This window comes from Neopsephotus bourkii, unplaced genomic scaffold (assembly GCF_033783945.1).
Source record: "Neopsephotus bourkii isolate Nb327-2 ecotype Australia unplaced genomic scaffold, CSIRO-AGI_Nbou_v1 NB_518, whole genome shotgun sequence".
In the NCBI taxonomy this organism is placed as follows: domain Eukaryota; kingdom Metazoa; phylum Chordata; class Aves; order Psittaciformes; family Psittacidae; genus Neopsephotus; species Neopsephotus bourkii.
In genome coordinates this window covers 273939-294034 of record NW_026901019.1, presented here as the reverse complement: position 1 = coordinate 294034, position 20096 = coordinate 273939, and the positions used below count along the sequence as shown (strand labels likewise).

The following is a 20096-nucleotide window of genomic DNA, read 5'->3' as shown; positions in this document are numbered from 1 at the left end:
GCCATTGCTAGATGCGCTAAAACTGAAGACACTGCAAATAAAATTTTTTGTTAACTTGTAAATTACATCTTAGTCTCACTGATCTGAGGTGCTACCTTGAACAGATTCTGTGATCACTAACTGCTACTAACACTGTACTTTTTGAGGCTGATATACCAATTCATCTAAACCTGCACAGAAATTCAGTCAGAAATGATTTAATTTTACTTCAGGCTATTTATCAGCTTGTTCATATACTGCAAAATGCACCCTTTTATATGTAGTAAGGGTCAACATGGGGTCAGAAATTAAGAGTTCCAGTTATTCATCTACTATTATTTATTTTCCATGTTCTATCTATACCACTAGTGTATATTCTAGCCTGAGAGTCATCTCCCTCCCTCCCCAGGAAGTGAAAACAAAACAGTAGCATACCTTTGCTGTGACATTTCTTGGAGATTGCTTGTAAGGATCCCCCTCTACCACTTAAGTTTCATGGGGCTCATTCAATTTTACTACATTTGGTAGCACACAGAGGATGAGGACACACCTGCGAACTTGCAGCATGTGATACTTCCTTTAGTTGAAGGTTCCAACTTGGCACCATTCACAGAGAATGTTTCATATAACAATAGGCTGTAGTTGTTCTTTCCAGCTCAGTTTACACATGGCTTACACACAGATTCACAAATGTATTAATACGAATAACCTGAAATGATTTGTATACTAGGGGGGAGGGAGGGAACTGTTTGCATCTTCTAGAATAAAGAAACTAAAGTGAAAGATACTGAGATATATGAATTAACCTTTTCAGTATATGCAATTCCTATTTAACCACAAATATGGGGTAGTTAAGAAAACTTCATCAATTTGTCACCATGAATGACCATTAAATGAATTTGTATCAAATGATGGACGGCAGTTACAGCTATCATTCTGAACCTTTTGAGTCAAGATTATTTTCTAAAAGACAAAATATATGCTTTTAAACTGAACAGCAGACACCTACCTTAAAGAGGTCCGTAACAGTGAAAAAAAAGCAATTTACTCCTTTAACAGGTTAACCTTTCCCTCAGATAACTTTGTATCACTTCCTGGCTGCTTCTCTTAAGCAGTATGTTTGTTCTTTTTTAAAGGACACAAACCACCCAACAAGTTTATTTGAAAATTAAATGTCTGCTAAATATTAGGCATTTGCAATGTTACTTCTGATATGAGCTAATATGTTTTAGAAGTAAAACTTGTAGCTGAAGTTTTAAGGAAAGGTCACTTTTCCCACAGTTGTGTAACATCTGACCAGACAATTTCTCTTTGTTCACCGATTTAAATACAACCACTACATGATGCTGACAGCCACATAAAATGTATGAGAAATTTGCACTTTAACTCATGGTAATAACAGCAAGATTCTGACCAGCTCCAAATGCAGTATTTGCATTTTCAGTACCACACCAATTTGAATTCAGTACCACCTAAACACAAAGCAGCAGCTGATTAAAAAAAACCCGTAAGTCAAATGATAAAGCCACATAGTTTAGTACATTAAAACAAAAACAAGGACAATGGTATTTATATAAAGTTCCAAAAATATACAGATGGGGAAAAAAAAAAATAAAATCACTGTACACAACTCTGATGTTGTTAAGGTGATCAGAGAGACTGAACAGTGCAAGACATGCTTTTCCAGTTACAAGCTCAAAACAGAAGTGCAAAAGAAATTAAAGCTTTGTCTGAAGTGATTTACTTTTTCGGATAAGGAAACTGTAGAATATCGTCATCAGTGTTACAGAGAAATTTCCACCCCACCCCGAACACATACACACAAAATAGTTGAAGTTTTTCCATAATACAGAATTTCATTCAAGCATGTCCCCCTGAGCTTGGGTATTCTGGGGACAATTTGATACTGATTAAATGTTGGCCTGTGAGTCAAGTGATCTCAGTTCTCCAGTTTTGCCTAACTGTACCTGTGATTTACAGGCAGCGAGAGAGGGAGAGCACCTGGGTTCAAACTTGCCTGGGTGAGACCACGTCACTGTCAGAAAGCAGATGCTAAGCTATGGCTGAGGAACAAAGAAATTGCTTTATAGGTCTCTGCTCTCTCCCAGAGTTCAGAACAACTTCAGGCAAGTGCTTTTGGTAGGCTGACTAAGCTGCACATGCATAAATTCATGCAAATGTGGAATATGTCTCCCAAGACCAACATCCAGGGGGTGTGCATGTAAAGACCAGACAGAGGCCTTTCCTTTTAAGTTTACAAAAATACATAGCTAATACTGTAGCTTAAGAAGTCAGTGTTACTTGTTACAGAGACCCCCAAAAAGTATTAACTACTTTTCAGACATTCCAGACAAGGTCACTTTTAACAAAAAAAGTTCAAGTTCTCTAAACCAAGATTTTACAAATGGATCTTTTCTTCAAGTGAACAGGACATTTGTTTTTATGCTTAATTTTTTAATCAATTAAGACTGAATTTATTTAAGGTTTTTATTTGAACATATGCATAAACACAAATAAGTTTACTTTAAGCACATCGGCACAAAAAAAAAGTTACCCTTTCAAAACATAACAGAGCAGGTCTGGTTAGTATGTAACTGTTGCAAATCTGAAAGATTTTGTGCATTAGGCCCACCCATACAGAAAGCAGGGGAAAAGTCTCAATGAAAGAAATTTACTGTTCAAGTCTAAGTGGTGGTGTGAAGAACCAGCAGCCTAAGTGACACCATGAAGCTAGTCACAGACAAGCAGACCTGCTTGGGCTACTAAAGATAAGTGTATTCTCCTGAAAGTGTTGTTTATTCCCAAGTTATTTTCTGTTTCGAAGGCGTTTAGATTTCCTAGGACAGTCTGTGGATTCAACCGTCTGCCTCCGTTTTCTAGGAGATTGTTCATTTGAGCTAGACCCTGAAGAATTTCCTACTGTGCTCTCCATCACATCTCGCAGCTTGCGTTCAAGCTCAGCCAATCGGGCATTCTGTTCACCTATGATCTGGGTTTGCTCAAGCAGTTTCTGATCTTGATCTTGGAGTTGTTTCTGTTGCTCTTGCACCTTGATGCGAAGCTCTGAGATTTCACGCTTTAACGATGTCAAGCCTGTGCCATTTGCTCTTATTTGCTGCTGGAGTTTAGTGACTTCCTGTCTTGAAGGGCTCTGCTTGGAGAATAGCTGCATTGTTGTCAGTGCAGCAGAAGGTCCTGGAACTTCAGAGAAAACTGCAATTAATCCTCTCCAACTTTAAGACAGAAATCGTGTCCCAGTTTTCATATTTTACTTATCCCTACTCCCCAAACATAAATCTGAATACTGGTTGCAAATTACGTGAACATGTCAACAGATTTACAGTCACAAAGGCAGGCTTAGAAAATTGGGGCTGTTCACCCTGAAGAAGAGAAGCTGTGTGGAGACCTCATAGCAGCCTTCCAGTATCTGAAAGGGGCCTACAAAGATGCTGGAAAGGGACTCTTCATCAGGGACTGTAGCGACAGGACAAGGGGTAATGGGTTGGGTTAAAGGTTACACAGAGGAGATTCAGGTTAGATATATGGAAGAAGTTCTTTACAGTGAGGATGGTGAGGCACTGGAACAGCTTTCCAAAGAAGTGGTAAATGCTCCATCCCTGGCAGTGTTCAAGGCCAGGCTGGACAGAGCCTTGGGTGACACAGTCTAGTGTGAGGTGTCCCTCCCCATGGCTAGATGAACTTGAGGTCCTTTCCAACCCTAACCATTCTATAATTTAAGTGTAAAACGAGAGCACATGGCATCTCAGAGCACAACCAGCTTAATTTAAAATACATAAGATTCTCAGTAGTGTGGAAAACAGCTCATCATTAATTTTCTGTATGTAAGCTGCCTTCCTTTTGCTGTATCAAAAATTACATAAAGACATCATCTACACTTAGTGTTAACAGATGTTAGGTCAAAACCCAAAAACATGTCTATAAATTATTTATTACAAAATAGTCATAATAAATATATTTCAATGGAGGAATAAAACTGTGCTGTCTTAGTTCTAGACAACTAAAGCTCTAAAATTTTGTGTTTTGGGGCTAAACAAGATACTAGGCTTAACAAGACACTACACTTGCACTTACTTTCTGGATGAACACGTTTTAGTTTTCTTTCCTTAGAATGAATCTTCCTGAATGCTAAAATTATTTTAGGTTCTGGGCCTGGGAATCCTGGTGTTACTAAAGAACCTGCAAATCAAAGACACTAAAAGCTACAGAATAAATCATGTCACTTCATAAGTTATCTATCACTTTATCTATCATAAGAGTTATCTACCACTTCCTCTATGGCAAGAGGTACTTATCACAAGAGGCATCTATCACTTTGTCATTCCTGAGAGGCATCTATCAATTTATCTATCTTAAGAGGAGTCTGTAAAAGGTGTCCATCACTTTATCATAACAGGCCTCCATTACTTTCTCTATCATAACAGGTGTCTGTCACTTCCTTTATTGTAAGAGGTACAGATCACTTTAACTATTGTAAAAGGCATCTATCACTTTTATCATAAGAGGCTCCCATCACTTTATCATAAGGTGTCTATCGCCTTATCTATCGCAAGATGCATCCATCGCCTTATCTGTAGTTAGACATCACTTCCTCTATCAAAATAGGTGTCTATCATTTTAACTATTGTAAAAGGCGTCTACCCATTTATGCATCCTAAAAAGCGTCTATCCCTTTATCTGTCATATAGGTGCCCATTTCTTTATCTATCATAAAAAAGTTTATCACTATCATAACAGGTATCTATCACTTAGTCCTAAGAGCCATCTACCATGATCACAAGAGGCATCTATTGCCTCATCATTAGAGGCATCTATCGCTTCATCTATCTTTAGAGGCTTCTATCACTTCCTCCATCAAGGAGGCACCTATCACTATCAATCCTAAGAGCCATCTATTGCTATCATAAGAGGAATCTACCACTTTATTATCAGTGGCATCTACTGCTTTGTCTACTGTTGAGGCATCTATTACCTTATCTATCATTATAAATCACTATCAAAAAAATCACTTTATCATTAGAAGCATCTGTCAATTTATCTATCATAAGAGGCATCTACCGCTTTATCTTTCATGACAGGTGTCCATCACTATCATAAGAGGTATCTATCACTTTATAATATGAGGCATCTATCCTCTTATCTATCATATACGTGTCCATCACTTTATCATAAGAGACAACTACCACTTTACCAATCCTAAAAGACATCTATCTCTTCATCTGCCATTAGAGGCATCTTTGGCTTTATCTATCATTATAGGCATCTATTACCTCATCTATCCTGAGACATCTACCAGTTTATCTATCATAGAGGCATCCATTGCTTCCTCTATCATAACAGATGTCTATCACTTTATCGTAAAAGGTGTCTATTACTTTATCCATCCTACGAGGCTTCTATCCCTTTATTTATCATATAGGTGTCCATCACTTTATCATAAGAGCTATCTATCACTTTATCAACCCTAAAAGCTACCTATCACTTTATCAATCCTAAGAGGCATCTATCGTTACCATTAGTGGCATCAATCACCTTATCTATCATTAGAGGCATCAGTTTATCATAAGAGGCATCTATCACTTTATCTATCACAGAGGCATCTATCGCTTTATCTATCAGAAGAGGCATCTATCACTTTACCTATCACAGAAGCACCCATTACGTTATCGATCATAGAGATATCTATCACATTATTTATCAGAGACACCTATCACTTTATCATAAGAGACATCTATCAATTTATCTATTATTTGAGGCATCTATCACTATCTATCATAGAGTTATCTTATCACTTTATCTATTATGGAGGCATCTATCACTTTATCACAGGAGCCATCTATTACTTTATCAGTCCTAAGAGCCATCTATCACTATCATAAGCTTATCATAAGTTTATCGTAAGAACTATCTATCACTTTATCAATCCTATGTGTTGTAGAGACATCTATGACATTATCTATCATAGAGCTATTTAACACTATCTATCATAGAGGCATCTATCACTTTATCTATCATTAGAGGCATCTATTCATGAATCATAAAAGGTATCTTATCACTTTATCAAGAGGCATCGATCATTTCACCTATCATAGAGGCCTTTACCACTTTGTCTATCATAGAGGCATCTATCACTTTATCAATCCTAACAGCCATCTATTACTTTATCAATCCTAATAGGCATCTACTGCTTTATGTATCATTGAATCATCTATAGCCTAATCTATCATTATAGGCATTTATCTCTTTATCTATCATTAGAGACAGCTATTGCCTTATCTATCATCAGAGGCATCACTTTATCATAAGAGGCATCTGTTGCTTTATCTATCATAGAGGTATCCATCCCTTTATCTTTCATAATGGGTATCTATTGCTTTATCTTTCGTAACAGGTGTCCATCAGTACCATAAGAGGTATCTATTACTTTATCAACCCTGAGAGGCATCTATCACTTATCATTAGAGGCATCTACCACTTTATCATTAGAGACATCTACCACCTTATCTATCATTAGAGGCATCTAAGGCTTTATCTATTGAGGCATCTATCATTTTATCTATCATAGTCCTCTATAGCTTTATGTTTTGTAACACCTGTCCAACATTTTATCATAAGAAGTATCTGTCACTTTATCATAGGAAGTGTCTATCCTTTATTTATCTTATGCATGTCCATCACTTTATCAATCCTAAGCCATCTATCACTTTATCAACCCTTAGAGCCACCTACTCTGCTCTCTTGAGACCTCATCTGGAGTACTGTGTGCAGTTCTGGTGTCCTCAATATAAAAAGGACATGGAGCTGTTGGAGCAAGTCCAGAAGAGGGACAAGGATGATCAGGGGACTGGAGCACCTCCCGTATGAAGACAGGCTGAGAAAGTTGGGGCTGTTCAGCCTGGAGAAGAGAAGCTGTGTGGAGATCTCAGAACAGCTTCCAGTGTCTGAAGGGGGCTACAAAGATGCTGGGGAGGGACTCTTCATTAGGGACTGTAGTGATAGGACAAGGGCTGATGGGTTCAAACTGAAACAGGGGAAGTTTAGGTTAGATATAAGGAAGAAGTTCTTTATTGTGAGGGTGGTGAGGCACTGGAACGGGTTACCCAAGGAAGTTGTAAATGGTCCATCCCTGGCAGTGTTCAAGGCCAGCTTGGACAGAGCCTTGGGTGACATGATTCAGTGCAAAGTGTCCCTACCCATGGCAGAGGGGTTGGAACTAGATGATCTTGGGGTCCTTTCCAACTTTAACCATTCTATGATTCTGTCTATTGCTATCGTAAGAGAAATCTATCACCTTATGTATCATTAGAGGCATCTATCACTTTATATTTTCATAACAGGTGTCCATTACTTTATCATAAGAGGCATCTATCACTTTTTTGTGGCTTGAGACTTAACAAGATACTACTGTTTAACTTACTTTTTGGACGAACACATTTTACTTTCCATCTTTTAGAACAATGCTTCCTAAATTCTAAAACCAAACTGGATTTAGTGCTTGGGGCTCTTGACTTTAGTAAACATCCTGTAAATCAAGGATACTAAGAGCTCGTTATAATTTCTGTCTCTTTATCTACTATACAGCATCTATAACTTAATTGTAAGAGGTGTATAGCACTACCTTTTGTAAAAGGTATCTATTTATCTATGAGAGGCAGCTATCACTTATCTGTTGTAATGGTCTCTATCATTTTTTGCATCATAAAAGGTGTTCATCACTTCAACTATTGTAAAATTGTCTATCACATTATCGTAAGAGATATCCATCACTTTATTGTAAAGGTTTTTATCGCTATTGTAAAAGGCATCTATCACTTTATCGTAAGAGGCATCTATTTTATGTATCTACTTTATGTATCACAAGAGGCATTTATCACTATCTATCCTAAGGGATTTATCTCTATCTATCACTTTATTGTACACGGTGTCTGTCACTTTATCGTAGGGTATCTATCACTTTATCATAAAAGGTACATACACTTTATCACACAAGGTATCTATCACTTTACTCTTCTAGTAGTGTCCTGTGCAAGTAAGATGCAATTTTTAAGTGCTGCACAGAGAGTACAGTATGGAGCAGCCTACAGGAACATCCTTTTCCTCCTGTTAGGATACCAGCATAGTTATTGTTATGTAACACTCAAGGGTCACCATTAAGGGGGTTTTGCTCCTCCCTCAACACAAGAGAGGTATTCTTATGTGACATGAAGCCTTGGCCTTGAAAAGCTGACTGACATCAACTATGGTTTTGGGTAATCTTCCTCAACTGAGAGACTCAATGGACTTCAGGTACAACTAACAGGATATAACTGAGAGGTGGTATACAAACTGATGGCTAGAAGATGAACAGGACATACCAGAAACAACAAGCAGCTCCTACAGTCAAGCCTGTTGTTTTTACTTGAGATGTAAGTATTTTTCATTTGTATTAAGTTATCTTTTCAGAGAATAAATTTTACAGTCCTCAAGAAGCATGAAGATGTTCAGCACAGGGAAAATAATGTGGGTACTAACCTTTTGCTTTTGTCCATTATAAGAGACAACTACCTTAGATGTTGGTTCAGAAAAGTTCCAGAAAGTCTGACAGAGTACATGAAGGACCAGTTTAATTGGTTATTTATAGACTGTTACTTGAATTGCCTTTTTATGATTGCCTATAAGTGTTTTGCACGTTAGTGCATACATTAGTGCTCTGGGAAAGTAAAAAAGAGCAGCACATACAAGGATGTTCTAGCCCTTTATGTGCTATAGCAGCTTAGGTTAATTCATTTGTGATTGTCCTGAAAATAAAAGGCATCAAGTTGTCATCTCATGTGCCAAATTTCAACCAAGTGCCAACGATAGAGTCTCATTCATTGGTGGCACAAAAGCGTTTGTTTCATGAATACACACTATGCAGAATTCTAACATACATTCAAGTGACTGTTCTTTTGGTAGTACAAAGGCTCCTTAAATTTCAAAGCAAATGAATTTCAGTTAGCATTCCTAAGAAACAAGTGTCATCAATGTTTATGTAATAAAGCTCACATTTAAGGGAGGGAGCTTTGAAAAGATGCAGTGCTGTAATTTTTAACAGAAGAACAAAATAGATGTTACGTTGGAATTAATACCTGGGGCAGTTCCTATCAGCCGTCCTGATACATCTGACCCAGGCATCTTTCTTTTCAGTATTGGAACAATCTTCTCATCAAAATATTCCATAGCCATGGAGGAAATGTCCCTTAGTTCTTGGAGAACTTCATGAGCTCTCTGAGGAGCTCTTGTAGAGTTTACATATCTTAGCACACGATAAATTTCATCTATTACCTAAAACATTTAAGAATAATTAGGATTTTATGGTAAAAGCAAGATTATTTCAAACCATTTTAGAAGGCATATTCAGGGGCTTTTACTACATAACTATTGCATACACCGTGTGCTCAGCTCTAGATCAGCTCTTTGAAATGAAGTGCGGTTTGTCATATATCAGAGAAGCTCTTCACTTGATCTGTCATAACAACTCCCTTCAAATTCATGGAATGAGGCTCATTGTGTGAAATGTTGTTTCACTACATCCATACTTGACTTATATAATCTATACTCAGTAGAGCATAGTAATTTCTTTCTGCAGAACCTGAAGCAAGTCACCTCCCCAGTAAGTTATGAAACACATGAATGGAGTAGCAAGAATTATGTCAGTGTGAACTGATGCAAATATTTATCTGAGTCCACTTGTGTACACCCAGAATATTGCAAATTCTGATTAAGTCCAAAATACATTACTTCACAAAACATCAATCCACTACTGGCAGAGAACATAAGCACCCTCTTAATATGTTTGAAAAGCAAGCTCTTCTTGTAGGATAGAGACAAAAGGTGTCTTGCTAATCTATGAATTATAGCATGAGGCTGTAAGATAGGTCAATATAGGAGTGCTGGTCTCTTAGTACCAAAACTACTGACACTGGGCTAAGAATGGTTGAAGAATCTCCTGAACAGCACAGAGATTAAGGACTTAGAATCATAGGTAAGATATTACAGTTGCATCTTCTCTTTTAATAAGGGAAGGTTAGCTAAAAAGTTGCAAAAGCTAGACAAAAGTCTCATAACACAATGAGCTTACCAAAGACTTCTCTAATTTAACCCACTCTATATCCCATTAGCCACAACATCCTTAAAGCATCCTCAACAGAAAATGTTTCAGGAGCACTCTGATATCACCAGGACCTCTCACACAGTATGCCAAACCTCAAATCAGGATTCACATATTCTAACAGGTAGACAGTTCCTGACAGTTCTGTGGCAGCTTCATTCAAACAAAATTTCATGGGGGAACTAGACTTGAATCTGTTGACAGAATAAGCTCATACACACACACATACCCCCTTTTTAGCTGTTGTATCAGAATACAAACAAGGTCCTTATGACATGGTACACACAAGGGAAATGGCTGGCAAGCTCACTTGTCCAACACCTGCACACCCCAGGTCTAGCTGAGTATTGACTTTCTGTCTACTTCACAGAAGTAAGGCAGTGTTTCTTTTAAGTATTCCATTTATCATGTGAGAATCAAGGACTTAAGTTTAATTTCATATTACATTTTTAAAAATACATGGCATATATAAAAATAAAGTCAAATAAGCATATCTTAAATTATAATAATTTAAAATTAAATTTCTAGTCACCAAGAGTGTCAAGAAATCAAGTTCCCCCCCCTTCAAGATAAAAAGACATTTCATGTCAACAGTCTATCCCACTGTACTGGAGAAATGCCTGCCATGCCTCACCTGAACCCAATACCTAAGTTCTCCACTCAGCCCAGTGCAATTCCATTATCTGCCCATGAAGAATTAATACCATCTGCCATTTCCAAATGGAAAGATCAGTTAATAAATCATTAGGCTCATGAGGCCTTGGGTAATATGGTTTAGGGCGAGGTGTCCCTGCCCATGGCAGGGGGGTTGGGACTTGATGATCTTAAGGTCCTTTCCAACCCTAACTATTCTATGATTCTATGTTCACAGATCTTGTTTCAACCCCTAGCTGTACCAGTCCTCAGATCATGATTTTGTCAATTCCCCTGAGCACTTCCATTATCACATCTTACAAACCAGTGCTATCTCTGATGTACATCTCCCTCGCATAATTTATATTTTACGTTGAGGTATTATTCTGAAACACAGGAATTGTTCAGTAGTAGTCATATTTAGCACACTTTTAGCACATTAAAACTGATTTCGCTTACTGTACAAAAAATACCCCATCCACTGCAATACTGCACAATGTTTCCCCATACTAAGTAGCTTAATTCAAATAATCTGAAATACTCAAATCCTTAAGAAAGGTGCCTAAAATCTTCCTGACTGACTGCGTGCTTAGTGTTATGTGTAGTCCAAATTACTGCACCTTCTGATGACCTGGGCTCCAGCCATTTTGTGGAAGTAAAACTGAGAATGAAACCTTACATATCATGTGTTTCCTGTAAAAGGTTGTATAAAGATATATATGCCACAATTCACACATCAGAACTAAGAGATAACCTAAAGGAAAATTGAAATTGAGTTTAAAATCATTAATATTTAGATACAGTCTGGTTCATTCATTCCAGACTGTTATAGCAGAGCACTGGGTTGTGTGTTTGTTTGCAAGTTATGAAACACAGTTTCATATACACATTATGTAAGTTTGTTCCAGCTGCCCCAAGTTAAGTTACACAACCATATTTTTTAAACACTGATATACATTCACTTAATAAAGCATGTTTTACCTTTCCAGGTATGAAGCAACAGAGATTGGAATCCACATACTTCATGAAAGTCATATTTAACAGAGACAGCCTTGTTTCTACAGCAGCAAGGATGTCTGCATGACGTGCTAATGAATGGTTTCTTCTTTCTGATTCCCGTCTAGAAGACAGACCATTAAGTGACACAGATTTAACAATGAGTTAACAAAATGAAACAGTAAAATCACTCAACTTCACCTGGAAAAGCCTCTGAGGTTTGAAAACGTAACCACTAACATTAGTTCTGTCTGTATGGAAATAACCTGCTGTGGATTGAAAGCCAGCTAGTAATAGCATACCACACTGAGACAGAATTTGTTCTCTAAATAATCACCTTACGTGATCCATGAACTGAGTATGTAATTTAGGACTATTTAAAAACAAACTTTCACTACTAACTAGCAGTAGACACTAAGTCAGTGTGTATATTTTCATCCTCCCGTATTCCTACAGTTAATACTTCAATGCAGCTGACAAATTTAATACATTAATAGTGCTTGCTACAAAGTTGAGATTGAGATGTAAGTTATTTTGACAAAGGATCTCTACAATAAACAGCATTGAGTCTCTTCACTTAGAGAAATCTGACAGGACACAGCAGCGGCTACACTTAATTCACTGCAAAGAGGAGAAAAAACATTGCTTTAAGTGAGAAACTAGCTCCCAGTAATGCCCATATGTCAAACTTCACTCCCTTTCCCTGTTTAATCCTTGACACTGAAAAAAATTTGCTGTTTTTTTCAAGCAGTCGTAGATAAATCCTAAGGAAAGGGTGTCAGTCCTGAAAAAGAATGGTATTTATTCATTTCTAGGAATCCTTGCTTCATTTGCCAGAAGAGGAAAGTAGCACATATCTACTCTTTTCTCTGTTTAAAATACCACAGACACTTTCCAATATTCCTGTACGTAGTATATGACAACTTACATTCATCCACACCATTATTCTCTAACTAGATCTTAGGTCAAGGTGTTTTGGGAAAAAAAAATAAAATAAAACTAACTGTGACTCAATTTTTCAACATATAAATAAGCAAAATTAGCCAGCAACAAATTCCTTGCCAATACCCTGCTTAAAAGAATCTAGCCATTTAAATATAAGTACAGTTTTAACTGGTACATACCTTGGAAGCTGAGCTTTAACTTGCTTTTGACACAAGTTGTGGTATCTTTCCACTTTCAGAAATCCCTGGTTTAACATCCTCTGGCAAACCAAGTCCATTCGCTTGCAAACCTGGATTTAAGTAAAAAGAAAAACTTCATGCTCAATTAAGGCCACAAGTCACTTTTACTATTAACTTATCCATACTTGCTGGGTGGTAAAAGATTCTCTTGTTTTTTCTACATTTTAAGAAGCAGAAACTGTAGTTAAGCTTAAGGCATCACCATCTCTAAAAAGGCTCTCTAACAAGGATACTCCAAAAAAAGGCAGTTATGTTCCATGTAGTTCACAATCTCTGATATCATTATCTCCTGATATTGTTTAACAAGAGACAGGAGGCTGGACACCAGCCATATATAAGCAGATACAATTTTAATGGAAGTTGAAAATGCCTGTACCTGGCTTTTAACATTGTCTCCAGAGTGATTGTGTTAACTCAAGTTAATGTTTTATAGTCTCAAAAAAAAAAGCTTTTAAAAGCAAGAAATCATGATGGGTTTCCTTCAGCGTTTAAGGCTTATGTTTTTGAAGACAGCCACAATTAAATTTTAACATTTATGCAATACACTGCATGTGAAACAAGATTCCTTTGTGTATAATGTATTCTCTGTTTAACAGATTCCTTTATTTACCATGTTGGGTACCAACATGCCTCAATTTTTTTCAACAGATGCAGGGATACAAGATATTAATAGCTGCAAAAACAAACAAAAAAAACCACCAACCCTCAATAAACTGCTACATTTAAACCTTCGCCATGTAACCAGTTACAAGACAAAGCCAACTTATACGAAAGTTTAAAGCAACTGCAATTCAAGTCTGAAGATGAGTGAGGTTAGTGAACCAACTACCCTTTGAAATAGTTTCTATTGAGTTTCTTTGTGGTTTTGGGTTGGTTTTGACTGAAGTGCACAACTCCCACAGTGACCCCACTTTCTGATGGATTAGCTTTGGTTCTGTTGTTTGTTTTTTTTAAATAAACACTCCATAAACTACTCACTTCATAATTTTAAGTTTACGTCAGTTTATACCTTGAGGTATAAACAGAAAAAGACACAGAGATTAGGCCATCTATTTCCTTCCTTGAGGAAGAAGATTCTCACTTGTCCCAGAAAAGCCTACAGTTATTTTCTGTCTATATGGAAGGCACTACTTAAAGTTCTACTTTCAGTGAGTCCTCTAGTTGCAGCTAGTATAAGTTCTGTGAGTAAGAAATGACCATTATCAAAGAGATCTGTATTAATGGACCTTTAAGCAATTGGTGTGAATCTGTCTGTGCTCCTTTGTCTTAGACCTTCCTTGTCAACAGCCAAAGGAGAAGAATGAGACAGGCTAACTATAGAGGCACAGTCTCAGCACTCTCCCCCACATTCACTGAATCAGCTAAAGCATCTCCAGCGTATAAACAATAATGCTGGCCCTTCAACTACAGAAAGAAGGAAATTGTCATGTTCCTTCTGAGGTATTAGCTGCATTAGGGATGCCTTGACCTGTTACCATTTTGAGTACAAGACTTTACAGCATACTCATAGTACTAATGTTGTCAAACCCCTGAATCAGGAACTAGCACCCACACAAAGGCTACGTTAGCTATGCAACTGTTCAGCACAAAAAAGAAAACAATCCTCAATACGTTATTAAGTACAAATTCTGAGGAATCAGTAGTTTTAACCATGTGCATACTGACATCTGGTGGCAGGAAGGACCTTTCCGTCTGCTGAAGGCCTCCCATATCCAAGACACCAAGTTCCAATGGGTAATATGAAATGCACTAGATTTTTAAACACTAGGTATTTTTATTCTTCTTAATGCTGTGTAATGGAAGCAAATTGGCAATGCTGTGCTCCCATTTCTGGACATTACCCATATTTGTGTCCATAATCACTCTAGAAGCCAAACACTGAACAGGTAACAGGTACAACCAGAAACCGAATGTTTGTCTGTAATATATTTTATCAATCACCTCTTAATTCTCAGCTGGTTCATGGTTTATCATTTAAACTATACAGCATCTATATTTCTAGGAACAATATATCTCTCTTAGTAAACAAACTAACTGACACAATCTACTGAGCGACTGCTACCAGCTTCCCTTCCCTCAAGCATGTCTTACTTCTTCCAAGCTCCACCTGGGATCAAAACAGAGATAAAAATATCCTCATGTATTTAGATTCAATATCTGTTTTTCTCCTTAGAGGCTACACAAACACAGTGTTTCATAATGCCTTTCTAGGGTAAAATATAAGTGATAAAATGTTGATGACTTCAGCAAGCAGCTTTAAAATAGAAATGCTCGTAAATACAGATTTACAGCAACTAAGGGAAGATGAAATCCATGCTGTCCAAAGGCCCCCAGTCCTTATTTGTGCTTTGCAGAAAAAAAGCACAAGTTTGCTGAAGAATCTAAGACACTTCTGAAGTATGTCAGAACCCATAACCTTCTCCTCAGGTTGTTCATGGAAAGAGTTTGTAGACTGGTTTTAATCACACTTGCTGTAATACTAGCCTCAATGGAAGTGTATTTCCAAGCTCAGACATGTGAGTGGAATAAAAATTGAATATAAAAATATCATTATTATCCACTCATGTAAAAATTCCAGAGCTTCTTTAGGTCATTAAAAAAAAAAAAATCCAAGTAAAAGAAGCCTTCAAAAGCTGGAAGAGAACTGGCTTCCATACCAGTGTACCAGGCTGCAGCTCATCCAGAACATTGCAGCTTCAGACATCAGGATCTTTTGGGTTTTCTGTGTTTCTCTTCCGATAACATAGGATGTTAGGGTGAAAGCAAAATGTCACTGCTTTTCCCCTCATTCACTTTCTCTGAACAAATTCTGGAAACTCAAGAACTGCACAATTCTAGACAGGGCTGCATTATGAATACCTATTGTTCAGTCTCCATTAATTTACATCTACTTCACTACTTAACCAGTAGCACTTAATTTGTGTTTTTAAATGCAGCAACATCAGGAAGAGCAGAAAGCATTATGCTCAGGAAAGCAAGTGCTCCTTTGCACAATGAGGGGCCCATGGTCTTGCCTTGCCTGACAGCAATCAGCAGCAGGAAATGTTCTTTGCCTTGGCCTTCGGGAAGAGAAAAAGGCTTATGGATCTTAAGCCTTAGATTATGCTCCTCATCATGCTCAATGTAAACAATAAAGGTTCCTATCTCTATTTTCATTTGAAAATGTTCTAATGTTCTGTCCTCCCACCAGTCAACTCATTAGTCTGTCTTCTTGTACACACTCCTGATCTAACACTAGCTCAATTTAGTTTTCTTTTATCAAAGAGCTACAGTACTCTAGAAAAAGACAGAGATTAGAACATCCATTTCCTTCAATGCTGGGATACAGAGAATGCATCCAAGTGATCAGTTTAGGGAATCCATATTTTGTTTCTACAACTTTGAAGAAACTTCGTTTAGGCTGATTGCTCTCCTGGATCGTATCTTCCTACCTTCCTCAAGATGCTTTATCCCAAGGACTGCCACATTTTAAGGGTTAATGAGGCAGCTTTTGGACACATTTTTAATATGCATGAGACCTGAGTAATTTTATCCCTGTCATTCAACTACTTTGGTCCTGTGAGGTATCTTTCGCTCTATACTACTCATTATAAGATACACCCATTCATCTTTGATAAGCAGCTCAAGTCAGTTCTCATAGAGAAGAAAAAATTACTGTTGCAGAAGACAGATCTTCAGAGCTGGAATACACAAGTGCCTCCCAAGATTACTCATAGCCTTTAAAAATCTGAAAGTGATGAAATTTCATTATGTATTTATGCCTGGGCATTGTTATTTTTAAAGGCCACCTTAACTCTGTCAACCTCATCTGGCATTATGCAAAACATCCACTTTCTTCCCCTCAGTGAGCTGCTAAGAGAACACCTTTCGTTCTGAATGGCCACACAAAAGCCCTAGCTGATCAGGCTTATGTGGTTATGAGATGTACTTTTGACTAGGTCAAACCAGAAGGGCTTTGGTTCTCTGTATTACAGCTGGTTAACAAAGGCAAGTGTGCTTTCTTCTCAGAAGAATGCTCATAATGCCTTCTGATGTGCTTAAGGGAACAGTAAGGAACTGGATGGAGATTAAGTTTCTTGGCTGTTACTGACTCAAAACCTAAAAATAGAGAAAGACCAACTGAATAGTTTCCTTCATTTTACGTCTAGTATTGTTCTCTCTGTGTGTCAAAGTTGGTATTTATCCAATCTGGGTTTGCATATTTCTGAAACTTCTGAAACAGACAGTCATCTGGAAAAATGAACTTGCAGGTGCTACACAAGAGACCATAGAAATGTTGAGCTGGCACTGAGCGCTCAACCAGCTGGTTTAGCCCTCATACCACCATCTTTCCTATTCTCAGCTTCACTGCTGACAAAGCACTGCTTACAAACATTAACTTGGAAAAGAAAAAAACCTTCTACTGACTGGTTACAGCTCCCATGGGTACCACAATTTATAAAATGCAATGGGAAAGTTGCAGCAAAAGGCTGTACCTAGCACTGCAATACTGACCATGCAACACTAAGCATACCCAAACATGCCTACTTCTTTTTGTTCAAATTGGAAGTACTCAAAAGCAGTGGCTGCAATCCAAAAAGACAGTGTTACATCTTTTTCACAGCTCTACTACCTACTTTCACAGAAGCAGCAGAAGTCTTTAGCAGACTGACAGCATGCTAGAAACATTTAGGTACTGGTGTACTTGGTGCAGTACGAGTAAGAACAGATTTTCTGCTTGAACAGCTTTCAGTTTAAAGTTACAGTCAAGATGCAACACTTCAGGTTGCTGATCCAGGACACACATAGTCTAATTCTCTGCAGAAATATGCTTGCAATATTATCCAGTTTAGGCTAATAAGACTTCTTAAAATAGAAACAGCACATCCAAGTTTACCAGGGGTTACATAAGCTATGCATTAATTCCCTGTTATTCCATTTACAATCTCATGAGAAATTCCGTAAGATAGCTGCTTCTCATATGTCATAGTTTACACCAGACTCCTCAGGCCCGCACTTAGACTGATACACACTGATCTCCTCATTGACAGCTGCACACCTTTTCTTTTGTTGCATTATAAAGTTCAGAGGTAGAAGTAGTATCTTTTATTAGATCTACTACTACGACTGGAAGGTGCAGGCAGCCTTTCAGGCACACAAGGGCTTTTTTACATCTTGTTTTTAACTCCACATTGATTTCTAGATAAAGCAGAGTCTTTGGAGCATCAGGCTCACCATCTCCTACACTTGTAGGCTTAAACTCTATACGTAAAAATAAACACACACGCATGAAACACAACAGACAGGACCCTCAAGGAAAGCAGTCGCCAGGAGAAATAAGCCTCTAGCAGCCCAGTAGCTTCTCGCAGAGGACGACCAGAATGAAAGCAGCAGGGCAAGGTAAAAGACGTTTAGGAAAGCCTGAATGAAGGCACACACCTACACCCCCATCACCCCATACCCGGGGCTGGGGGACCGCTGGGGAGAAGGAAGAAAGCCCCATCCCACCAGCGACAGCAGCAGCCCTGCGGGGGGCAGCCGGGGCCGCCACCACCTTCGCACCTCCTCCCACCGTTGCTCCCGCCCCAGGGCCGGCGGCACCAGGGCAATGGGGAGGCATCCCCCAGCGGGCCCAGGTCGCGGCTGCTGCAAGGCCCTCACTCCCCCGTCCCCTACCAGGCGGAGCTGGCTTATCTCATCGTAGGACAGGAAGCTGAGGATGTTCTCGATCGCCACGATGGGCAATCCCATGAGCGTGTTGCTCTGAGGATGCATCTCCATGGGCGCCAGGCAGGCGTGAGACTCCGAGACCGTGGGCGGGGAGAGCCGCGCCGAGCCGATCGCACTGCCTTCCCCGTCCGACACCAACCGCTCCTCCGGCGCCGCCATCTTCCAGCCCGTCCTTCCTCCACTGTGGGAGGGGAGAAAGCCTTTCTATGACGACACTTCCGCCCCCGGTTGAGCCTTGTCTCCCTTGTTGCCAGGGGGCTCTGTGTTGGTGTGGTGCTGGGCGGTGGTGCCCGGCGCCAGACTGAGGGAGGGCCTCGGAGCGGGATGGAGGGTGCTGCCAATTCCATCCTGCCCCGAGTGGTCGTGGCCCTGCAGGAGTTAAAACAGGCAGTTGGAAATAAACCTGGTTTGCTGTGTGCAATGAAAGCTTGAGACTTGCTGTTGGGGGGTTTTAAAGCACAAGCAAGGTTTGATGAGCACCTCAGGGTGTGTGCCCGGTGCGTTGCTGACATGAGGCAAATCCTAGAATGGTTTGGGTTGGAAAGGGACTTAAGATCATCTAGTTCCAGCCCTCTGCCATGGGCAGGGACACCTCACACTAGTATGGTGCCCAAGGCAGTTGGATGTGGCACCCTGAGCTCCCTGCAGCAGCAGCCTGGCCCCACACAACTGGGGTTTTCTGTGAAGCTATGGGTCTTTTTTCCTCCTGCTCTGTAGAAGAGACACAAGAGTAAGGTGGTTGAGGAAGCTGCAGAAGCTCACATAGATAGAGGCTGTCCTAAGTAGGAAGGGATCCACTACAACCATCTAGGCCTGCTCCTCACTCCATGCAGGGCAACCTACGAGTATCTATCTATCTATCTATCTATCTATCTATCTATCTATCTATCATCTCCAAATGCTTCTTGGATGCCAACTGGCTTGGGCCCTTGATCCCTTCCCTGAGGAGCCCATTCCTGTGCTGGATCACCTTCCCCATGTGGAGCTTTTCCCTAATACCCAACCTGAACTTCCCCTGAGGCAGCTTGATGCCATCCCTTCACCCCCGGTAGCCAGACAGCAGTAACAGCGAGGAGAAATGAGCCCCTTCCTGAGGCAACTGTGAGAAGGACCTCCAAATCTTCCTCACTGCTGATACTCAGGGGTACGGCAATGCTTCCTCCACACCACAGGAGCAGCGATGGCTGTGCAGACATCTACAGGACAGAAAAATACCTCTGGAGCTCATGAGGTGCGCTACATACTTCTTACAAATGCCACCCAGGCCTTTCTATTGCACATACAGACAGATGAGCGTTCCCTTTTGGGCCCAGCCTGGGCCTGCCCCCCACTTGGCCAGGAGAAGGAAGGGGAGCCCCAGCAGCCAGGCGAGCAGAGGGTGTGCAGGTCTGCTGTGGCCTTCAGGGGTCAGAGCAAGCTGGCATGAACTGCAGCTGCCCGCAGAGCAC

At 39.6% G+C, this 20096-nt stretch overlaps 1 protein-coding gene across 1 annotated transcript; it reads right to left on the bottom strand.

Moving 5' to 3' along the window:
• Positions 1 to 1499: 1499 nt before the first annotated feature.
• Positions 1500 to 18842, bottom strand: FBXO28 (F-box protein 28). Its single transcript, XM_061350458.1, has 5 exons — positions 18595 to 18842; positions 12880 to 12989; positions 11741 to 11879; positions 9105 to 9300; positions 1500 to 3180 (listed from the first exon to the last, which is right to left on the bottom strand). Exons 1-5 carry the CDS (start codon positions 18805 to 18807, stop codon positions 2786 to 2788), a joined length of 1053 nt encoding a protein of 350 aa, XP_061206442.1. The 5' UTR covers positions 18808 to 18842; the 3' UTR covers positions 1500 to 2785.
• Between the last annotated feature and the right edge of the window lie 1254 nt (positions 18843 to 20096).